Below are 20,756 nucleotides of genomic sequence, written 5' to 3'. Positions count from 1 at the left end.
CCTGGAAGAAAAAGGATAAGTCCAAATTGTATTTTATTTACTGTGGCTGGAAAAAAAACTAAGCACGCTCCGTGTTAACGCCGTATTGTGAAGAGTTTTTAGGGAAAATCACTTGTTTTTCAATGCTGATAAACCAATCACTGCCTTTTTAAAGCACTGTTTGCGATAAATGAAAGGACTGTCTTCTCTCATAATTTTAAGTTATGACTTCTACTAATTCTCGTTACTGTCACCTGTCTTTCAGATTTCCGGTTGTCTCAGAGGTGGCAGCGAAGCACACCTTTAGCACAGGAAAATGAGTGAGCTTGACCAGTTACGCCAGGAGGCTGAGCAACTGAAAAACCAAATCAGAGTATGTATTGTTTCACAGTACAGATGAATGATGATTTGTGTATCTTGAGGGTGACAGAGATGGACAGAAATGATGTATTAAGCGGATGTGTTGGGTGTTTTCACAGCGTTAAAGTTAGTCGTGGATATTTAGAAAGTGCAAGCACATATAAGTACTTTAGATTACTTTTTGGTTCTTGATATTGCTCAGAAAATGATAGCTACACAAATCCACAAAATGTACTAGATTAAAATGAACAGTTAATGAAAATTTTCTGAGCCAGATCGCAACAGTTTTTTCCCTTTCATTGGGATGTTTATTTCGCATTCTCTTTTGAAGTGTACTTGTGAGGAGCCTAGCTAAAAGAACAAATTTGGGGCAGTAAGTTGGTTCCAGATATTGACCTCGTACTAAATAGTTAAATGGTCATTCAAAAACACATGCCTTGTTAAACTTCCAGTAACCCTGTGAGAAAACAAGCTGAAGAATGAAGATGATGAAAACTTCCTGAGCATGGTTAAAGGTTTACATAAACTGTATCTGTGGACTGTCTTGTGAAATAGCAGTATTTAGATGAAGATTATAGCAATGTAGTACATCTTTCTGAATAGATGGTGTCTGCTCATTTTCTGTTAGTGAATAAAAGAAGTAGAGGGAAAACAGTCTATTTATTTAAAAGAACCATGTAGCCCAAATGACATTTGTTTTAGATTTAATTTGAAAAATGTATTATGAAACGTAACATGAACTGGAATGTTGTCAGTCTTGTAATTAATTGGGGAGGGGAGCACGATGTATGCAGAACAAAGTTTGATCCGTTTTTCAAAATCAATTCAGTGATGCTAAATGATTTTAGTACAGACCAATTTTAAATCTTCACCAATGCTGAGATTCACAGAGACTTTGGTTGAGGTCTCATGCTTCTGTAGGAGGGACGTCAAAGATAGAACAGCTGAAACTGCCTATCAGTTATTTCTTACTCAATGTGATTTCTCTGTATGTATCTAATACTTCTTTCTGTGAAATTCTGTAGGAACTTGTTCTTTGAAGTAGGATGGTGGTAACAATGCTCTTACATATTGAAAGGAAAAAAATCCTGTATAAAGCGATACAAAAAACTATTGGATGTTTTTGTGCATCATAGCCTGTATTTCTCAGAGCTTATCTTGAACATCTCAGCCTATGACAGAGGATTTTAATTAGCAGACTCTGGCTAAGGTTACGCCTGGTACGCTTTCCTGTCCCGTCTTGCATGTTCCTTCCATCAGTCTTCAGCATCTGTTCTCTGAATAGCCGGTCATATCTGGTAGAGATCTGTTGCAAAGATCTGGGAAGATACAGTACAACAATAGAAAGAAATAAAATTTTCTGCTGTTGTTTGTTCTGAAGTCCTAGTCTTTAATCTAGGATATGTCAAAACTAAGTAAAATTATTGCCTGCCTTGGGTTAAGTTTGTAGTACATGCCTTCATTGTTCCCTCTCTGTCTCAGGCCTTTCTCAAAACTTGTAGTATATGGGAAGTATTCTTTTATTGCTTTCTGGCTAGCCAGCCAACAGGAAGTGTCTAAACTGACTGCAAAGCTCAGATTTGTCACTGGTACCAAACGCTGCCAGTCTCTTAACTCCACAGAATGAAATCTGTGTGCTGCAGCACCATGCTTACAGGTCTGAGTATTTGTTCTTCTCGTGGCAGTGGAGTAAGTAGGGACAGACTTTGCACACAACAGGCGTAGTCCAAGAATACGTGAACTCCCTGTTCTCTGACAAGTTTCTTCACACCCTTCCACTTTCTCCCTGCCTGCTTCCCCCCACTTTAAAAAAAAAAAGGGGGGGGGGGTGCAGGGCCTTAGATGGTAGGAATTGTCAAAAGCTAGCTGACATGTCTTGGTTCAGATTTTGCCAAAAATTTTTCACAGGTATTTGTCCATGGCAAGATCATAAGGTACTTGCTTAGTCCCCCCTGTGTCAGTTTTGGCTTTAGTGTATGTCAATGTAGTTGTTCAAAGTGCATTTGCACGTTTACCATGTGAACGCAGTTTGAAACTTAACTGTATCCTTGCCAAAATTCATGAGGCTTTGATTTGAACTTAATTTAGAACAGGTGTTAAGCCATCTTACCCAGACACTGGCTCTTTTCTATTGGTTACAATTTCCCCCAAGAGTGAAAACAAGGCATCTTTTCTTTCCCTGTAACATTCTATGGGGAGAATGTGGTACTCAGGCACTTCTGTGGCTTCTTGTCCTCTACAAGCACGAGTTCCATGTTCCAAGAAAAATTATAATGATAAAACCTAAGGCTATAATTTCTGAAGTCTATGTCCACTGAGAATGCAAACTTCAGTGAGGTGCACAGTAAATTACTTCATACTGTTGTAAAGACTGGAGACTAGTCTAATGGATTTATATATTGGCTTTTTTTCTAAAACTGTATTTATTATCTCAGTCCCTTCAGACGTAAAAGCTATATAGAAAAAGAGAATATAGTGTATTACTGCATGAAAACAAGCAAGAGCACTCTTATTATGGAGTAGCATTCATCCTGAAAGCATAAACCAATTTATTAGTATGACAGTTTGCTTAGATGCTTTTAGTTTTTGTTTAATGCTTCTTTCAAGCGACTATGTAGATCGCTGGTTACAGCTTAAACTGAGTCCTGGTACAAGGATTTGCATATACACCAATGCACATGTGGGTGCACACACGCACGCAGAGAGGGTGTTTGCATGTGCTTCTTGAGCAGAGTTCGGGCAGGTGGTGATAACTACAAAATCATGTGCACTTCACGGGAATATCTGCACAAGCCTCTTCAATTTGTTTTCCCCACTGCTAGCCTGGAATAATTCTCTGAAGTTTGTGTTCCTAGGCAGAAAAAATATCCACTAAGTCTGAACAAAAAGCCCCAAAGTATTTCCTCTGGAAAACTATTCTATTACCCAGTAGTTCTTACAGCAAAAATGAAGTTATTGAGCTTGTTTTCTTTTTCTTAGACGTGTTTTTTCTACTTCCTTCTATGGTTCAGGAACTTTTCTCTCAGATTTTCATGGTTTCAGATAGCAGCTTTGTTTTCTTCATTTTTCTCCCTTGCAGTCGCATATACTTGTCTCATCTGTATCAGTCCATGTTGAGTTTTTGTCAGATTCTTCCTGATTTATCAGTTTTTCTGGTAAAGGGATATTCAAACAGCTGGAAAGCAAATGGGATTGCATCAGATCCGCATTAGGAAAAGGAAATTCAATATTGCTGAGCAGAAGATCCAAATTTTTTGTTTTTCCCTTTAATAACTTTTTTTTTTTTTTTACTATTCGTAAGAAGAAAATTCCAGTTGTGCACTTAGTGTCGTTAACTCTTGTTTACCACTTTTAGGTAGTAATGGAAAAGCTTTGTTTCTTTTCAGTATCTGCTTAAAATGGTTATGGTTATTTAGAGTTGAAATTGAAAAATCCCACATAACTAAAACAGCTGAGCCCCTCTGAGCTGATTCTGTTCAAGCAAGGTGCTGTTGTCTGACAGTTTGCTAACAAAAGGGTAATTTGTGTATCTTAACTAGTTTGAGAAATGGATGCATCTCCTGTATTCATTATTTATTTATGGAACATAGTAAATGCTGCATTTCATTATGTCTGGGATCTTTTGTTGGGTAATAGGTTTCATGACAAGGAAGTTTCAAATGCTCAGCATATTTCGACAGCAGTCTGTCATGTTATGTTCGTGCTGGGGTTAGGATGGGTCCCCTCTGGATAACAAGCCAAAATGCTCTCTGAACCCTATTTTGTGAGGACTTGATTAACTTTACAAAATGGAAGTAGAGCACAAATAAATGTGCAGAACTTTCTCTGATTTCTTTCTTCTGTTGCAGGATGCTAGAAAAGCATGTGCAGATGCCACCTTGGCTCAGGTAAGCATTTGAGTTTATAAATGAAAATCTGTCTCCTTTATGAAAAGGAAATATGGTATAAAAAGATAAGTGAAGTAAATCTTGAAACCTGGGGAGAACTTAGTCTGCTGTGGATTATGTCATTGGCCGAGGTGACTAGTATTTGCTTGTTTTTCTACATATATCACGTATCAGTTTATTCTTGCTACCTACTTCAGTCTGTTTACTTGAGAGTTCGCTAATCCGTGTGTCTGATTTAAATGTGTTGGTACAGAAGTGATTTGTCAGTTCATTCATTTAAAATATCACCAAAATACTAAGTAAAAAAGAGTAATACCAACATTATGTGAACATATGTATCTTAGTTTGTGAGGTACGGTGTTCCAGGTTGAACACATAATTTTCCAGGGTGAAAGTATGCAAAAAAAATCCAAACCACCCCTGCCAAAAAAAAAAAAAAACCACAAACAACTCAGTATTATTAATAGGGGAGGTCCATCATGAAGAGTTGTGTAAGGGAAATGCTTTTACCTGTTCATTTGAGGCCTGAACTGTTCTGATGGCCTTTGAAAAGAAGCAGAGACCTTTGCTCAAATGCACTTGCTAAATAATTCTGCAACACGGAGAGAGAAGTATGCAAACTTTATCCATAAAACAAATTTGCAAACTCTTGGATTTGTTGTGATGTGTACTCATTATATATTACTGGAAATGTGTGCTGTTTTAACTGATGTTTTTTTCCAGGCTGGAGAACTCATTTATGTTAAACTTAACAGCCAAAGGACGGCTAAACTGATTACTTCCTCACTTTGCTATTTACCTATTCCAGAGCTTACTTCTATCTTCCAAAAGTTAAAATAAAACAGGAGTACTCTGAATTTAATATTCCAATATTTAGAAGGGAAGGTTGTCTGGGTCTGAAAGCAAGTTACTTATTCATCCAACAAAAGTAGAGGCATGTCTAAAGCCCAACACATTGCACTCCCTTGTAGAAAAAAAAAATTATCCAAAAGGAGAAACCCCTTCCATCAGAGATCTGAAGTCTTAGAAGTCTAAGACGATACCACCAAAACAAAGTAATTTCGGATAGTTTCTATAAGTGTTATAGAGAGGCTGCATCTAGAGCAGATCTTTTTGCTTGATAAATAAGCAAGTACTCTGTAAAATGAAGTACCTGCTAGGCATTAAAAAATCAGTCAATATTCAAAATGTAAGACTTCCTGATTTACATTGCAATGCTCATTTAAATGTGATTATTTATGATGTGTTACTTGGAACTGTGTAGTGAAAAATTGAGGGTATGACACAATTCTAATTACAGATCACAGCCAATATTGACCCAGTGGGGAGAATTCAAATGCGCACTAGAAGAACGCTCCGGGGACACCTGGCTAAAATTTATGCAATGCACTGGGGGACTGATTCCAGGTGGGTGTTAGTGATACAGAACTGGATCATTGGGCTTCACTGTGCTTTGGAAAGTTGAGTGCACAGAAATGTTATTTACCTGTTCTACCACTAGGAACCACTAGTTCCAAGAGAATTCAGGCAGCCGGGAGAACTCAGAAACTATTAATATCACTTTTTTCTTCCTGACTTGCATATTTTTTTCATGAGAATAAATTTGTTGCCAGAATACCAGTTATGTCTGCTTGCCCAAAAAATATAGTTGAGGTACCACGTGAATTCTGAGGAAATGTGGTGATACAGCAGGTCTCACCATTTCTTGTTGTGTTTTTTTTTTCCCCTTAAATTCTTCTTGCTAACTGCTAATGTTCAGTCTAGAGAGAAGCTAAATGATGCCAGTGTCAGCTACTTTCGTTTTCTTTTCTTTACAAGGATTTTAAGGCACACTAATGACAGCAAATCTTCAAACTTCAGTTAAGACCCTGTTGCTGCTTCCTTGCAGGGATGGATAAATTCTTTTTCCCCTAACGAATTTTTAAGTTACGAGAAAGGAATTTAACAGCTAGCCTCTTTCTACTCAGAACAGAGTAGAAAGGAGGGTTGATATCATTAAAGTTACTTTCTATCAAATTTGTGTAAACGAGCTGTGCTGTGTGAAGGAATTGCACGAACTCTTATGTGTATGTGTACAGGGAAACCACTAAAACAAAGTAGCCAAGTGCTTAACAAAGTAAAATATGCATTATGTAAATGGAAAATAATTTGTGATGTTCCACTTTCAGCTTCTGAATTGCTTAGTAATTAAAAATTGGAATGGACAATTGTTACATGATGAGTTAAACTTGGTAGGGTTTTGTGCCTTAGTTTTCCTGTGCCTGTGAAAGAAGCTCGTCTCACAGGAATGTGGAATTCATTACTTCTAGCGCTCTTTGTTTTATCAGTTATTTAAAAGACAGGGATTCAATCTCTTGTCTGGCAAAAGTGCATCATAAATCATAACAGCTGTAAAATATAACCTAGATCAAAAAAAAAAAGGCAAAGCCACACGAGCACTTCAGTGATTGCACTGCACTTTTCAGCTGGAAATGGTCAGAGAGGAAGAGGCATGGAACAAATTTGAATACTGTACTGGACTATTGTATCTGAATTTAGTTAGAAAAGGCCAAGCAGATGTTTCATGCCAGTATTCCCATCTATCTTTAAACATAGTAAAAGCATGTAAGAGAGTTCTGAACAATTAACTAGAACCTCATGTGTCAAACAGTTGCTGAGTGTGGAGTGAGGTGTTGATTTAAAAAATAAACTAAAAAAAAAAAAATCTTCCTAAAGCTACCTCTTCCGTTAGTGATATCTTCACTGCATTTCATTTTTATTTCCTTTGTATTTCAGTGCTGACATTGATTCAGGCTTTTTGGACAGCTTAAAATTTTAACTCCTGTCCTACAAACAGGAAAATGGGAATCTATACCATCAACTTGTTTTCCCGACTCAGTGAATCTGAAACCTGTGTCTAGAACACACAAGCACCAATTCCATGCGACATTTCTGCCTCAGTTTTCATGATTGAGATGCTTGTTATGTGGTGACCGTCTTTCTGAAATCTGAATGTGTGGACATGTTGGTGTCCCATGACATATTTGCACAGTATTCATCACTTAAAGTTGATGGCATCCAAAATAATCTTTCTGGTGCTAATAACTAGAATTGAGTAATGACACGCTATACTTAAATGGTTTCAAGTACCTTGGTTTTGATAGTGGAGACAATTGCCATCAAAATGTGTTCCCCTTTGTCCTCCTGCAATGATTGTGTTTACCTCCTGTTTCCTCTCTAGGCTTCTAGTTAGTGCCTCCCAGGATGGCAAACTTATAATTTGGGACAGCTATACTACAAACAAGGTAAGATTAACTGGTGTGTTGCTATATAATTCAATTGTTAATAGAAGGAAGGAAGGATCATCTGTCATGATTTTGGCTGCATTACTTTTGTAGTCAGAAGCCTAAATTTTGACTTTTCTAAACCAATAAAGAATATAGCAGTATCCTAAGTGTGTTGTATATGAAAATGTGCACCACAAACAGAAAACAACAAAATAGTTCAAGGGACTGCTTTGATTTATTTTGATGCTGCAGAATCACTGATCAACAAAGAGCAAGAAGTAATCAGCATGTTGCACCAAAATAGAGGTTTAAGAATAGCCATGGTAATTTGTTGTCTGCAGTGAAGGATTGAAAGACCTGAAATATGTGTCGTCATTTCCTGGCTGCAGTCATATGATGCAGACGAGAATTACTTTTACTTTCACATGACACTGGTTGGTATTTAGTGGTTATAGTTACAGTTAAAAGGGCTAGCAACAGTTCGCATGCTGCCCCTTTGACTTCAGTTGGGAGGGATACTTAAGCCTCTTGGACACAGGAGCATGGAATTGACTTTTCCAAACAAATTTTCCTGACTTGGTTCATATCAGAGCCTTATAAGCAATTTTGCCAATGTGCATAAGCTAATGGCATGCTGCAGAGGGGAAGCAGAAACAAACACTTGCAATAGTAACTCCTAAAGCTGGGATGACTAAAATCTGTTAAGTTGTGAAATTATTGAATCCATAGCTTTACTAAAGAATAATAATACTGTTTGCAAAATAAAAATAAACCTTCCATTTTTTGCTTTTATGCTCTTTTTTTTTTTGACCCTAACCCCTAGGTAAATGGGTTTTAAATGACTGCAACAGAACTGGAAGATGCTAAAATAATCACTGTGCACCATTATTTCTGTATTAGTATCTCCTACTTTGATATGAATGTTAATTAATCCATGGCATCACCAAAAGGCAGAGAGCAGCTGTCTTATCTAGATGGAATGGAATCAGAGTTTGGTACCAGACGGATATTTTTTTTTACTAGAATCAGAGATGGAACTCCTCAGCTGCTGGAAACATCTCCCCCCATAACTGTTGGCAAGATTGGTTCAGTGAAATAGTGACTGAGTTGTGTGGGTTTTGTTGGTTTTGCTCTGTTCTTAAACAAACAAAAAACCACCTGGAATTACAGCTAACAAATAGCTTGGTGTTAAAACAGTATTAAATTTGTCTGGGTAGCACCTGGAAGTAGTTGATGCAAAACATTTGAATGATAGCCTGCAGATGTTTCTTGGCCATTGCAGCACAGAGTGGATGTAACACAGCTGTCATAAAAAGATCTTTTCCGCATGATAAGATAAGTGACTCAAGGTAAATATTCTAGGTAGTTCCTTGTTAGAAAACTTCTGAAAAAGATCTGGTCATGTTGTTAGCACAGTATTGTTCTCTAACTGCTGATCACTGCTGCATCACTGCTAACTGTAGCAGTGGAGGACCAGACACTAGTCTTTGCTATTTACTTCAGAAATGTGAGAGCATTGTGAATATTGCATGGGAGCTCACGATATACATAAGGATATGATCCCTTTCTCAAAGATGTTATGAACAAATTTGAAGGATGAATGCAATAAATTAACAAGATAGAAAATGTTTGGTTTCAATATTTTTTATAAAGTTTTGTTGAGCACAGAATGACAAGGAAACATGGGGAGTTATTTAAATACAAAGTCTGATTGCTTGCAGTGGATTTCCAAAGAAGGATTTAAATGGCAGCGAGAGTAGCAATTTCCTCACTTGTTCATTCACAGCATAGCATCTAAGCCTGGAATTGGCAGTTCTGCTGACTGTACTTGGAAGTCAATATTTTCCTGAACCTATTACAAACCAATAGTAATCAGAGCACTGAAATGAAATCATTTAGTTTTTACCAAAATTGCTGATTAAACTGAATTCAGGAAAGGCAAATCCAAGGTTTTAATTACATCATTACTCGGTCTTACAAGCTATTTATTTTCTTCTTGTGCTTTTGACCAAAAGATGTGTGGCTTGAGAGAGAGGGAGATGAAAACCTCCTGATGGGGAAGTACTGAATGAGTTGTTCTGCAGATGAAGGATTTAATGTATCTGTTTCAGGTGCATGCTATTCCCCTGCGTTCATCTTGGGTCATGACTTGTGCATATGCTCCTTCTGGAAATTATGTGGCTTGTGGTGGTCTTGATAACATCTGTTCCATCTATAACTTGAAAACTCGTGAAGGGAATGTACGTGTCAGCCGTGAACTAGCTGGTCACACAGGTGAGTACCTACTCAGTGATCTAAGTTACCTAAGTACATGGTGCAGATTGTTTTTTTTTAAATCTGTTCAAGTTTCATTGGAATGTTATTTTACTGCCTGGTGTGGTATGGCTTTGTTAATAAGTTGTTCAAACTCTTCTGTGTGTTAGTCCCTCTGCTGTGTTTTTGGAATTTATCGGAAAGGGAGATGTAATTACAAAACACATTTTCTAAACGATTTTCTCCTCTTGCTTCCAGCTTTACTAGCTTTTATGCTGTTGCTTTTAAAAGTACGTTGAATTACTTGTTTGGTCCTTAGCCACTGGTAGTCACAAGCCTTATACAGCTGTTTCAGTTTTAACTGCTTGGATGATAATTGATTTTCCTCCTTTTTGCCTAAAATACAGTACCCTAATTTTTACCTTAAGTTTCTGTTTCTAAGGTGGGCTGTCATGTGAGTGAGGCAAGAAAGGTAGCCTTGTAGGCTTCGCCAGTTTAATTAGGCTGTAAACAGCAGCTGCAAGGTTCTGTTAGTGACAGATGAAGCAGAATTCATCTAGCTAGGTAAGAAGGACTATAGAAACACAGTTGTTGCGAAGTTTTTTGATTTTTTTAAATTTTTTTTAGTTTAGGGGATGAGTTGAAATTTCTTCTTTCTGATCCAAGAAGCTCATTGTCACAAAGTACCTTTAAAAGCAAAATAGCTGAATGAAGATACTCTCTGCTCCCTAAACAATGCAGTTAAGGGAGATGAGCACCTGCCAAGTGTGAACTGCTTTTGTATATTGTCTGATAATGGACAGTTTGCTTTTTTTTTGGTGAATGGGATTGGAATTTTTTCAGAGGAGGGGTGGGAGGTGGGTGGGTGTTTCTTAAACTCCACTGGAAATGAAAATTCTGGCTATATGTGTGTTCTTGTATCTTGTAGAGTCCTAGTGAAGTACTGAGCCTGTAAAACACATCAGTAGTTTGCTTTTTTTTTGCAGAATCAGTAATTCCTCCAGAAATCCGAGAAAGGGATTCATCTGTAAGGCTGCAGTTGAGAAGCTGCACGTCATTTTTCTTGTCTTTTTGTTTCCACAAAAAGTGTAATCCGAAATGCAGCAAAACAGACACGGATTGCTCTAGAGGTTGCCAGCTTGGCTCTGGAGAAAACCTTTAATGGTTCTTTGGAGAAAGCATCAGGTGGATTCTGTGTCTGGCTGTTTTTTCTGTCTCATCAAACCTCTAGTTACAGGGTAAAGAAAATGGCACGAAGACTACTCTTTGAAGGAAACTAAAGTTACTCAGAAATGAATAGTTGTACATTAATGAATTTTTATACAGAAAAAGTTGAAGGTGTATTAAAGTGGGCTTACTGCTATTTAATTTTCTTTCAGTGGGTTTTCTTCTGTGGTATGATTCATGTAATTTAGAAGAATTCTGTACCCTCGGGGTGGAGTCGAGGGTGTGGGAAAGCAATGTTGATTGGACCTTCAGATAATAATAGTGGTTGTGATGTGACCACTTAAAGTGATTTATTAGGAGGTCCTCTCCCCACCACACAAACCCCTTTCAGGGCACAAGGAGAATTGGAATGATCTTTGGACACAGGGAGCTTTGGCTTTCAGTGAGTGGCCTTGTGTATGCATATAAAAGGCTTTAGCAATAAAAAGAGCATTATTTCTGTGGTGCTCCAGCTGTTTAATGGTCTTTTTAAGGTTATATGCTGTATTTATAGATGGGAAAACATGGATTTTTGCATAACACAAGGCAGAATTCCCTTGTAATGCAAGGGAAATCAAGAGAATACATTTGAGACCTGACCAATTCATGTGCAGTCTTCTCAAAGGAGCAGTTTTAATGAGCTGCTTTTCTGTTGGTGAATTGCACAACACCTATAGCTGGAAGCCGATGTTTACAAATTTTCCTACTTTGCCATAGCTTAAATTTTCAGAAGATTGATTGTGCTTTAGAAAACACACTGACGTAGAGGTGGCTGGGACAGACTGATTTTGTAACCAGAGTTGCTATGTTGATAGCTTGGCATCTGGTCCTTCAGTAGAAAGAAGGTTCACAGCATTCAGATAATTCTTTGCTTCTTTGTACTGACCAAGAATGTAGTTTTTTTTTTTCAATAGCTGTGTGATCCAGTCCGTGCCAAAAACACTTGTTGCTCCTGGATGTTGTAAAGATCCACTTTCTTAGGAAGTTCAGTGTACAGTGCCAGATAACCTGTACTTCTGTCCAGGTTGGCCGGTGGATTTGAGAGGTTTGCCTCGCTATTCCATCTCTCTTTCTCTCTCCCCTTCTCCTCCTCTGCCCACTTTCTACCAAAAGAAAAACCAGTAAGATATTTTCAGACCCCTACTTCAGTAATTTTCTTCTGTGTGTTTGTTTAGATCAATTTGCTGATACTAATGTATTACTATACTGGTTGAATTGGGCATGGCCTGTAGAGAGCCTAAATATATTTTGTCTCAAATTTCCAAGGTTCCTGTGTAAAAATTGTCTGTGGTGTGTTTTATGTATAGTAGCAACATCTTGCAGCACCTCCAGGGGAGGAAGAAGGAACATCTAAGTCTATATGCAGTGTGAAGAGTAGTCTCTGATTTTATTGATCAACATATTTTGCTTTCAGGATACTTGTCATGCTGTCGTTTCTTGGATGATAATCAAATAGTTACCAGCTCTGGCGACACCACTTGGTAAGCAGTAAAATTGTGACATGATTGCTAGTGAAGACTTTTCACATTTAAACTCTGATATTGAAGAAAACCTAATTCTTCATAAAGCTGATAGTCATCCAGAAGATTCAACATGATTGATTATTGCTCATATGTCATGTTATTACTAATAATGGAAAACATGGTCTTTCAAGTGTTTTAGCTTTGGCTGTTCAGTTATGCCCATGTTCTGAAGAGCCTGACCTAATTCTTTCTGATAAGATGGTATGTGGTAATTTTTAGTATAACTATTTGGCTTTCAGAAATCAGTATACTAGACTAGTGACTCTTCTCCAAGTACTTCAGTATTCAGTTTTCATTACTTTTTCTTGAAAGTCATATTTGGATGTTTTTAATACAAAATGCTACTATTCAGAAGAGCTCCTAGAAAATATTCTATGGTGACAGCAGATGGGTTTTTTTTGAGGAGAATGTAGGTGTTTGTCTTAATAAATACTAGTTTCGGAACAAAAAAGGTCTCAATCTTCTTTTCATCAATTTTTCTATTATATCTGCTTCTTAAAAGCAATGCAGCTCTCCCAGGCAGCAGTTCTTACAGCAAAGGTTGTCTAATATATACCTCTCCTACACAATGTCAGTCTCTTTGAAGACCCATCTATTAGTCCACTGATTTTGAGTAGCTATTGAATATAGACATTTGTTTTTATACTGAAAGATTCCTAAATATAGTTTTCATTAAAAAAAAAAAAAAAAAACAACAACACACCACCAACAACAAACAGGATCTGTTAAAACAAGGCTCTTCTAAAAGATTATACAACTGCTTCAGGAGTTATCATAGTAACTTGATGGTTGTCTGGATAAATTTGTCCTTGATAGCACCTCGGATCAGCCAGGCTCTGAGAGTGACGAAGTACCACGATCTTCTATTTGCAAACCTGTTGCTGATGGATTTGGTTTGAGAAATTAGACAAATTAAAGGGATAGTTGCATTGTTTCATTCTTTTACGCTCTTTGATCAGAGTAGTAGTGATTTTGCTGTCTTGGGGAAAATGTGGCTTTAAGACAACAAACATAATTCACAAAGTTATACATTCACAGTGATATTATAAAAAGGAGGCTGACTCAACTACTGCTGTAGCCTTACAGCTGCTACTTTATCCACTGGACAGTGAAGTCATTGCCATGGCTCAGGAGCTCTGTGTATAAACAGCCATGAAGATTAGTCCTTTTTTTCCCCCTGTTCTGCGTTTTAAAAACACCAATATCTTAAAAATTGAAGATGACTTTTAAAATCTGCTATGTACAATTATTGTGTAACATAGCTAAGTAGTTCAGCAAAGAATGTCTGTTTTTGTACTCTCAATATATTTTTATTAATACTTCATGGACATTCTCTTTTTAGAAGAGAAATTAACAGGTTTAGATGAAATCTGCTGTATAGACTTTCTAATGGAGCACGAAAGATAACATGAATGTGTTGATTTTTGCCTTTTTAATTATTTTTTTCAAGCGCTCTCTGGGACATAGAAACTGGTCAGCAGACAACTACATTTACTGGGCACACTGGAGATGTCATGAGTTTGTCTCTTGCTCCCGATGCCCGGTGTTTTGTTTCTGGTGCCTGTGATGCCTCTGCCAAACTGTGGGATGTTAGAGAAGGAATGTGTCGGCAAACCTTCACTGGCCATGAGTCGGATATCAACGCCATTTGTGTAAGTATCAGTTTGAACAGAGGACATGGGATTTAAATCTGGTTTTATATTGCTTTTGTCTCAGCTATTAAGCATATACTGTGTGGTGTAGTTCTCCACAGCTAGATATCCATTGTGGTAAGTGGAAATGGTGACTAAGGTAGTTTTTCTACACTTGTTATTAATTACTTCACTGTTTTTGCCCATATGCCAGTAGTGGAGAGGGGAACATTCTTTATTGCTGCTTTCTTATTGTACTTGGTCCCTACAAAATAATATAGTCAAAGAGGCAGACATCAAGTCCAACTTGGGAGCTAGGGTAAAGTTCTATTCCAAACACACAGCTGTGGAGTACTTTGGAGGTGATGGGCTCTATACTTGAGTGCCAGATGAAAAGCTTTTTTTTAATTTTTAACTTCTCTGTCTTCCAGGTATAATGTACGTGGCAGCTTTTGAGTAATTTGTCCATTTTGTCAGCTACTTTGAAATTAATTTGCAATCTTTTGTCTTTTTTTTTATTCCTATTCCCTTCTGCCCCTCACTGAAGTTCTTCCCCAATGGCAATGCATTTGCCACAGGCTCAGATGATGCTACATGCAGGCTTTTTGATCTTCGGGCTGATCAGGAACTAATGGTTTATTCACACGATAACATCATCTGTGGCATCACCTCTGTAGCATTTTCCAAGAGTGGACGTCTCCTCCTAGCTGGTTATGATGACTTTAACTGCAACGTGTGGGATACACTGAAAGCTGATAGAGCAGGTAAACATATTTGGTTTTAAATATGAGAAACAGTGACATTCTGAATGTGTGAGCTGTGACATTATGTGCAGATTTGTTAACAGTCCCTGTCTCAACTTCAGAACTCAGTGATAGCCTGTTTTAAGATGACGAGCAGTGTAAATATGGCTTACCGATAATAACAAATTGATTGGAATACTTTTGAATGATGAAAGGGAACAAGGGATGGTTGAGAACAGGAAGACTGCCATTAAAAACAAGGTTTTGGAGATGGGGGGGCTATACGTATTTTTATTTTATTTAGCCCATGGCGTTGTTTTACATGAGTTGTTCAAAGCAATTCAACATACTGTCTACCATCTCCTCTATGGAGGTCTTACTGTTGCCTGACTTCAGCAATTGACAGAGCAGCTTACAGAAATAGTACAAGTTGGAAGTGGATAAGCTATCAAATGCTGTCAGATGTTTCATATTCCACTGAACAGTTGCATTGATTTTATGGTATTGTAGTTGTCAAGCAGCAGTTTGGGTTCATTGATTTTCATCATTTCCAAAATCATTTGTACACTAAACATTTCTGCCAGAAAGGTTTTATTAAAATATACTCCTTAGTTATTTCGTGTGAGTTTTTAAAGTAGAAACCAACTGACACTTTAGCATGGGCTAATAAAAGGATCACTGAAGGTGTTGCCACATCAGGCAATCTACCTCTTTTGTAAGAATTTTGCTACTCATCAATGTGGCTACTTAAGTAAACGTATCTTTTATGATATTTATTTGTAGCGGTAACTGTAGGGACAACAGAATAAAATGATTGTGCAGATTCACTCTTGAGGAAGTGAATAGGAATTATATGTCCCAAAAGTTCAGATAATTTAACTGGAGTTCTTTAAAATCAAAACTTCTATTAGAAAAAAGGAGAAAAAGTACACATTATGTCACAAATGTGTTGCTGGTTGTATCAGAACAGGGGATGATGACGGGAGCCTACTCTGTTACTGAATAAAGTGTTTCTGGGCTTTTAAAATTACATAGGTCTGCTTTAAAAGCAAACAAAAACCACCAACCAAGCAGAATATCCCTTTGTGTGGAGTTGGAAGGATTAGTTCCAAGCACGTTATTTGGTGCAAATTGACTTACTGCTTTGAGAGGACTGTGTACTAAAGGTAGAAAAGATATGAATATGTAACCCTGGACTACACCTAAGTAATTTCCATTTGATTTCTTAATTTATCAGCTTTGTCTTAGCACTCAGATTTTACTCTTTCTTCCAGAATTCATGACAGTTTTTACTAGTGCTGAGAAATTGGAACTGTGGACACATTAACAGCATTTGGTTCTATTTGCAAGTTAATGATGCCAAATGCAATTACTGAAATACTGAAATGCATTTGTTGAAATCAGCCTCACCTGTGTGTTGAGATTTGTAGCTCAAAAGTCTTGTACTTTAATTATTGAGACCATAAATGTGTATGTAGGCCTGTACGTACCTAAAACTTGGCAATGAGTTGAGAAATTGCTCTCCATTAATGTTTAGATTAGTTTACAATTAGTTGTAATTAAGCACTGTGAAAATAAAATATTTAATGCTTTATTAAATTAGATCAGCAGGTAAGTCCTTTTACACAACTAGCAGCTAGATTTAGGTTCACAAATGGTGTTTCACCTGCTCTGGAAATATCATATAGGTGATGGCGTATAACAAAGTACTGAGGGAGATGACCAGGGAAGAGAATTTTGTGACTTACTCAATTGTGTTTTGTCCTGTATTTCTTCTTTGAAATTACGTCATGAAGACAAAAGAATGGGAGGGGAGGTGGTGATCTGGCTTACTTGTAGAAATGAGGAAAAAATTTTATACTAATCTGTATTGTACAGTCTGTGTACTCATGAAATGCGATTTTTTTAACTGCCAAATTTTAAACTGATTTAAGCAACTGCTTTAAATTTTCTGCTTATTGAAATGTTCTGAGACTTAGATTGCTGAGCAGAATTTACACTTGCCTAGTGCCTGATTCTATATTAAACACCTTTGTAGCTGATATGTTCAGAACAAATTGTGTAAGCCTTCTTGGCTCGCTCTCTGGTTTATCAAATTGCAGCACTTACTGATGGTGGTGGCAGACTGTCAGTTCTAATGTATTAATGCTATTTCCCAGCAAATTCTAGGTAACTCCTAGGCACTTGCGTCAGCTCTGGCAGCTGGCTTCTGTATCATGCTGAATTTTTGAAGATTGTATCATCCACTTCAACACTTACGATTTGGTTTCTGCTGCAGAAGTGCAGAATCCTGTGCTGAGCCTTAGACTCGTATACAGATTTAATAGGCTCTGGAGATTAAGGGTATTACAGTCTTACATTTCTGATACACTTGATAAAAGCAGTTACTTTTTCAAACATCAGGAATCCTTGTGTAGGAAGTAGTGATTTTTACACTGAATTAAGAGTTAAAAATCACTAATTCTTTAAATGTACTAGCTTGTATGAGAACTGAAACTTCCTTCATAGTAAACGAAGGGGAAAAACCCCAAAATATGAAGGAGGTAAGTCCTGCGTGCAGTGTAATTTGATGCAGAAAGATTAATCGGTCTGTTATGCAATCTGTCAAACATATCTTAGCTCAGTGCAATGGGCTGTGTAGAGCTCAAACATAAGTAGGTTTTGTTTTTACCTCCTTGAAACAGTTAAAGGGAATAGAGGTAAATGCTGGCTCCCTTTTTGCTGTTTAGTTTAGTGTCTCAGTTGTTTTATTTTTAATGGTACTATAATTGATTTGCAGCAGATCTCCATATTGGCAAAAACTATGTAGGTGTTGAAGTTTTGGAAGTGCCTATAAACATAGTAAGATAAAAATAGATGGAAAATGCTTCAGTGTTCAGAACATAAATCAGCTTCTTGTTCAGTGCATTCAAAACTTTGCAAAATTTAATTGATCTTAACCACTGCGGAGAGGAAATACTAAGTGCTGTGCAGTGCATGGTTATACTGTGTTAACATGACACTGTTGGCAGGATTTTCAAGGCAGTGATTTCACAACTCAGAAGAAGGCAGTAAGGTCATAATGCAGGGTATATGCAAAATTTTGGAGTCAGGCATTTTCTGCGTTACTGCCTTGCAAACCCACCCAGTTATTTCTAAGTTTGTGCCTGAAAAAGCAGAAGCATTTACAAATCTAAACCACTCTTGTTCAGAATTTTTGGATGTATAGGGTGAGTAATCCAAACACGGCTGCCTCAGAGTTACTTGAACAGAAATAAGAAATCATCAGAGCAATGTAATAGGTTTGTTGCATGTTCTTATTTATAGGTGTCCTTGCTGGTCATGATAACCGTGTCAGTTGCTTAGGTGTGACTGATGATGGTATGGCAGTGGCAACAGGATCATGGGACAGCTTCCTCAAGATCTGGAACTGAAGTAAGTACACAGCAAAATAAGTAAGACTGTCCTTTTTTGGTGTTCAGATGCTTTTTTCCAGGTCCAAGCAGTGCTTTTTTTGCTGATGCTATAAGCTTATAGTTCAAGTTAGGAAAGTCATGGGGGAAAAAAACCAAGTGTAGCTGTTTGTTTTGTTTGCTTTTAGAAGGCTGTTTGTTTAATGTATGCAATGACGTTTTTGTGGTCAGCTATTTATGGCAGGTTTTATTTTCCTGGTAGGGATGACTCTATGGTCTTTTGAGTCTGGGTTGGTAAATAAATGGTGTTCTTGAAAATGGGGAGATGATGGCAGAATGCATCAGTGGGTAGCAAGAGCAAAACTTGAAACCTGACTAGAATTTATCAAAGTGCAACTCTTAATACATCTTTCTGTGTGTCAGAAAAGCGGCGGACTCCGTGACTGGAAGAAGTTTCCAACGATTGAAAATTAAAAATGATAGCATATCCAATCCAACCATACTAACTTGGACCCCCATCCTCCCCAACTTCAAAGGGCAAGATCTTTTCCGTCTCCTGTTGCTGAAATGAAGAGCACAATTACCTTTCCAAGAAGAATTTCTGTGTTGTAAGCAAAATGAAATTGTGCATTCCTTTTGGGACCATTTTTTTTTTGTCTTGAGAATTTAAAAATCAAACACTATCATAAAAGCATGACCAGAAAATATACTTGAGCATAATTGTGAAACAGTTAGCTTTCACTGTAGTTTCCAAGTCAAAGTTAAGGACTTTATCTCACTCACTTGCAAATTTTAAAGTCATGTTTGTAGCAGGATTTTTTTCAAGTTTCCTTTTTAAATACATTTGTTTATGTATTTAATTGAGCAAAACAAGGGAGTCCTAGCCCAGAGCATCTGGGGGTTATTAACGCTGTAAATTTAGTCCCTAATTTTTTTTATTTTATTTTCTAGTATCACAAATAATTGTTGCACAAAACTTGGCATATATAGGGTAATGTTAAGCAGTAAGGTAACCAAGCACATGCTGTACAAGGTAATGAATGCTTGTTTAAAGAATCCTTTCACCTTTTATGGATAACAAATGCAATCCTTGGTCCCTCCTACCCCCCTCTTCTCACCACACTGATTTTTTTAATCTGTTTTGGTTTTGTCCACTTGAAAGGGCAATTTATATATCCTAACACTATCCTGTAGTCTCAACAACCAGGAATCTCTGTTTTCAAAAGAGACCTATCCTACACTTGGGTATTGAGTCAATTCTTTGTGTATGAAATGATGTACAAATCAATGTTTTGAAAATAATGATCTTGAACTTTCTAAGTTAAACAAAAAAACCTTTTTTGATTGTTTGCCATATTGGGTGGGTTTACTCTTAGAATCGCATGCTGTAGAAATGCTAAAAAGTGCATATTGGACTAAGTCCTCTAGATGTTTTTTCTTTGAAGAAATAACCTGTTTAAAAACTGTAACCATTGTCGCTGTATTCATTTATTGTTGCTACTCTGTGCATAAATCTATGAAGAACTCAAGTACAAAGCTATGCACGTTTTGGAGTAGCGTGATAAGTCACTTTTTTTTTAAAGAAACGGCCTGTTCAAACAATCGCTGTCAAAGATTCTGGGGTGTGGGAGGAGGGAACCTAAACCATCTTCTTTATAAATCAGTTCCTCACAGCCAGTTCCTCTTGTAGGATGAGTCCTTTGCATCTGATTAGAGTCATTTTTGTAATGAGCAGGTTTTCCTGGCTTTCTTTTCAAATAAAATGTTAAAAGCAGCAGTGTTTGGACAGCGGATTGTTCTGTTAAACTTTCCTATCTTCTCACTGTATCCAGAAATGCTCCTTCCTAGCAGCAGTAGTAGCTTTTCTCCATTTTGTTTTCTCTGCAACATTCTGTACAAAAATGTGCTGTAATTGTGCGTTAGGCCTGGATTTGGCATAAAAGATGAATTCCTTCTTTCTCTCTTTCATGAAACTACTCTGTAGAGCTTTCTCCACACCCTGTATCCCTCTTCACCTTTTGTATTTAATTTTAAAGTCAGTGTACTTCAAGAAAGCTGGATGCAAGATAGATACTATATTAAAATGTAATGTTATTTAAGATGTAATAAAGCAGTTTGACATGAGTTTTGACTGATCTGTTTTGCAGCTTATTGTTCTACCCACAAAACTGCTTCTGGCAGAATTTGAGTTACGGAATAAATACGAGAGAGATTTATACAGCCCCAGAACAAGTCTTTAATTGTTCAATATTTTAATTGGGCAGTGTATGCATTGTTTTAGAAGGTTTCAGCTCTGTGTGTGAAGAGATGCAGGCTTAGGTTTGTGGGGTTTTCGTTTTGTTTTTGAAGCTAAAACCAGTTGCAAGATGAACTGAAGCCCTCATGGTTTTTGTTGGTGAAAAATGTTTAAAAGTTGCCAGCAGTATTTGAAAATGTATGTGTAAATGTGAGATACATGCTAATGCAAAATTTAGGAGAGATGTGACATGTATGTGGAGTGTAGTGGCTGCAGGCAT

The 20,756-nt window shown here is 37.2% G+C and overlaps 1 protein-coding gene across 6 annotated transcripts in view; it reads left to right on the top strand.

Annotated features, from left to right (window-relative positions):
- The window catches only part of GNB1 (G protein subunit beta 1), a 45,528-nt gene extending 25,164 nt beyond the window's left edge, over positions 1–20,364 (top strand). For all 6 annotated transcript variants that reach the window (XM_080564499.1, XM_080564498.1, XM_080564500.1 and 3 more), the window contains 10 exons: positions 245–352; positions 4,188–4,226; positions 5,527–5,633; positions 7,447–7,510; positions 9,604–9,766; positions 12,366–12,432; positions 13,925–14,126; positions 14,653–14,869; positions 18,155–18,262; positions 18,664–20,364. In XM_080564499.1, the coding sequence (XP_080420625.1) occupies positions 296–352; positions 4,188–4,226; positions 5,527–5,633; positions 7,447–7,510; positions 9,604–9,766; positions 12,366–12,432; positions 13,925–14,126; positions 14,653–14,869; positions 18,155–18,261 (1,023 nt within the window). In that variant the 5' untranslated portion in view covers positions 245–295 and the 3' untranslated portion in view covers position 18,262; positions 18,664–20,364. The remainder of the gene's footprint in view (positions 1–244; positions 353–4,187; positions 4,227–5,526; positions 5,634–7,446; positions 7,511–9,603; positions 9,767–12,365; positions 12,433–13,924; positions 14,127–14,652; positions 14,870–18,154; positions 18,263–18,663) is intronic.
- The last annotated feature ends 392 nt before the right edge of the window (positions 20,365–20,756 follow it).

The sequence above is a fragment of the Anser brachyrhynchus genome (genome assembly GCF_964034855.1).
Source record: "Anser brachyrhynchus genome assembly, chromosome: 21".
Classification (NCBI taxonomy): Eukaryota; Metazoa; Chordata; class Aves; order Anseriformes; family Anatidae; genus Anser; species Anser brachyrhynchus.
The sequence above is the reverse complement of the archived record's forward strand: the minus strand, read 5'-3'. Positions and strand labels throughout refer to the sequence as shown.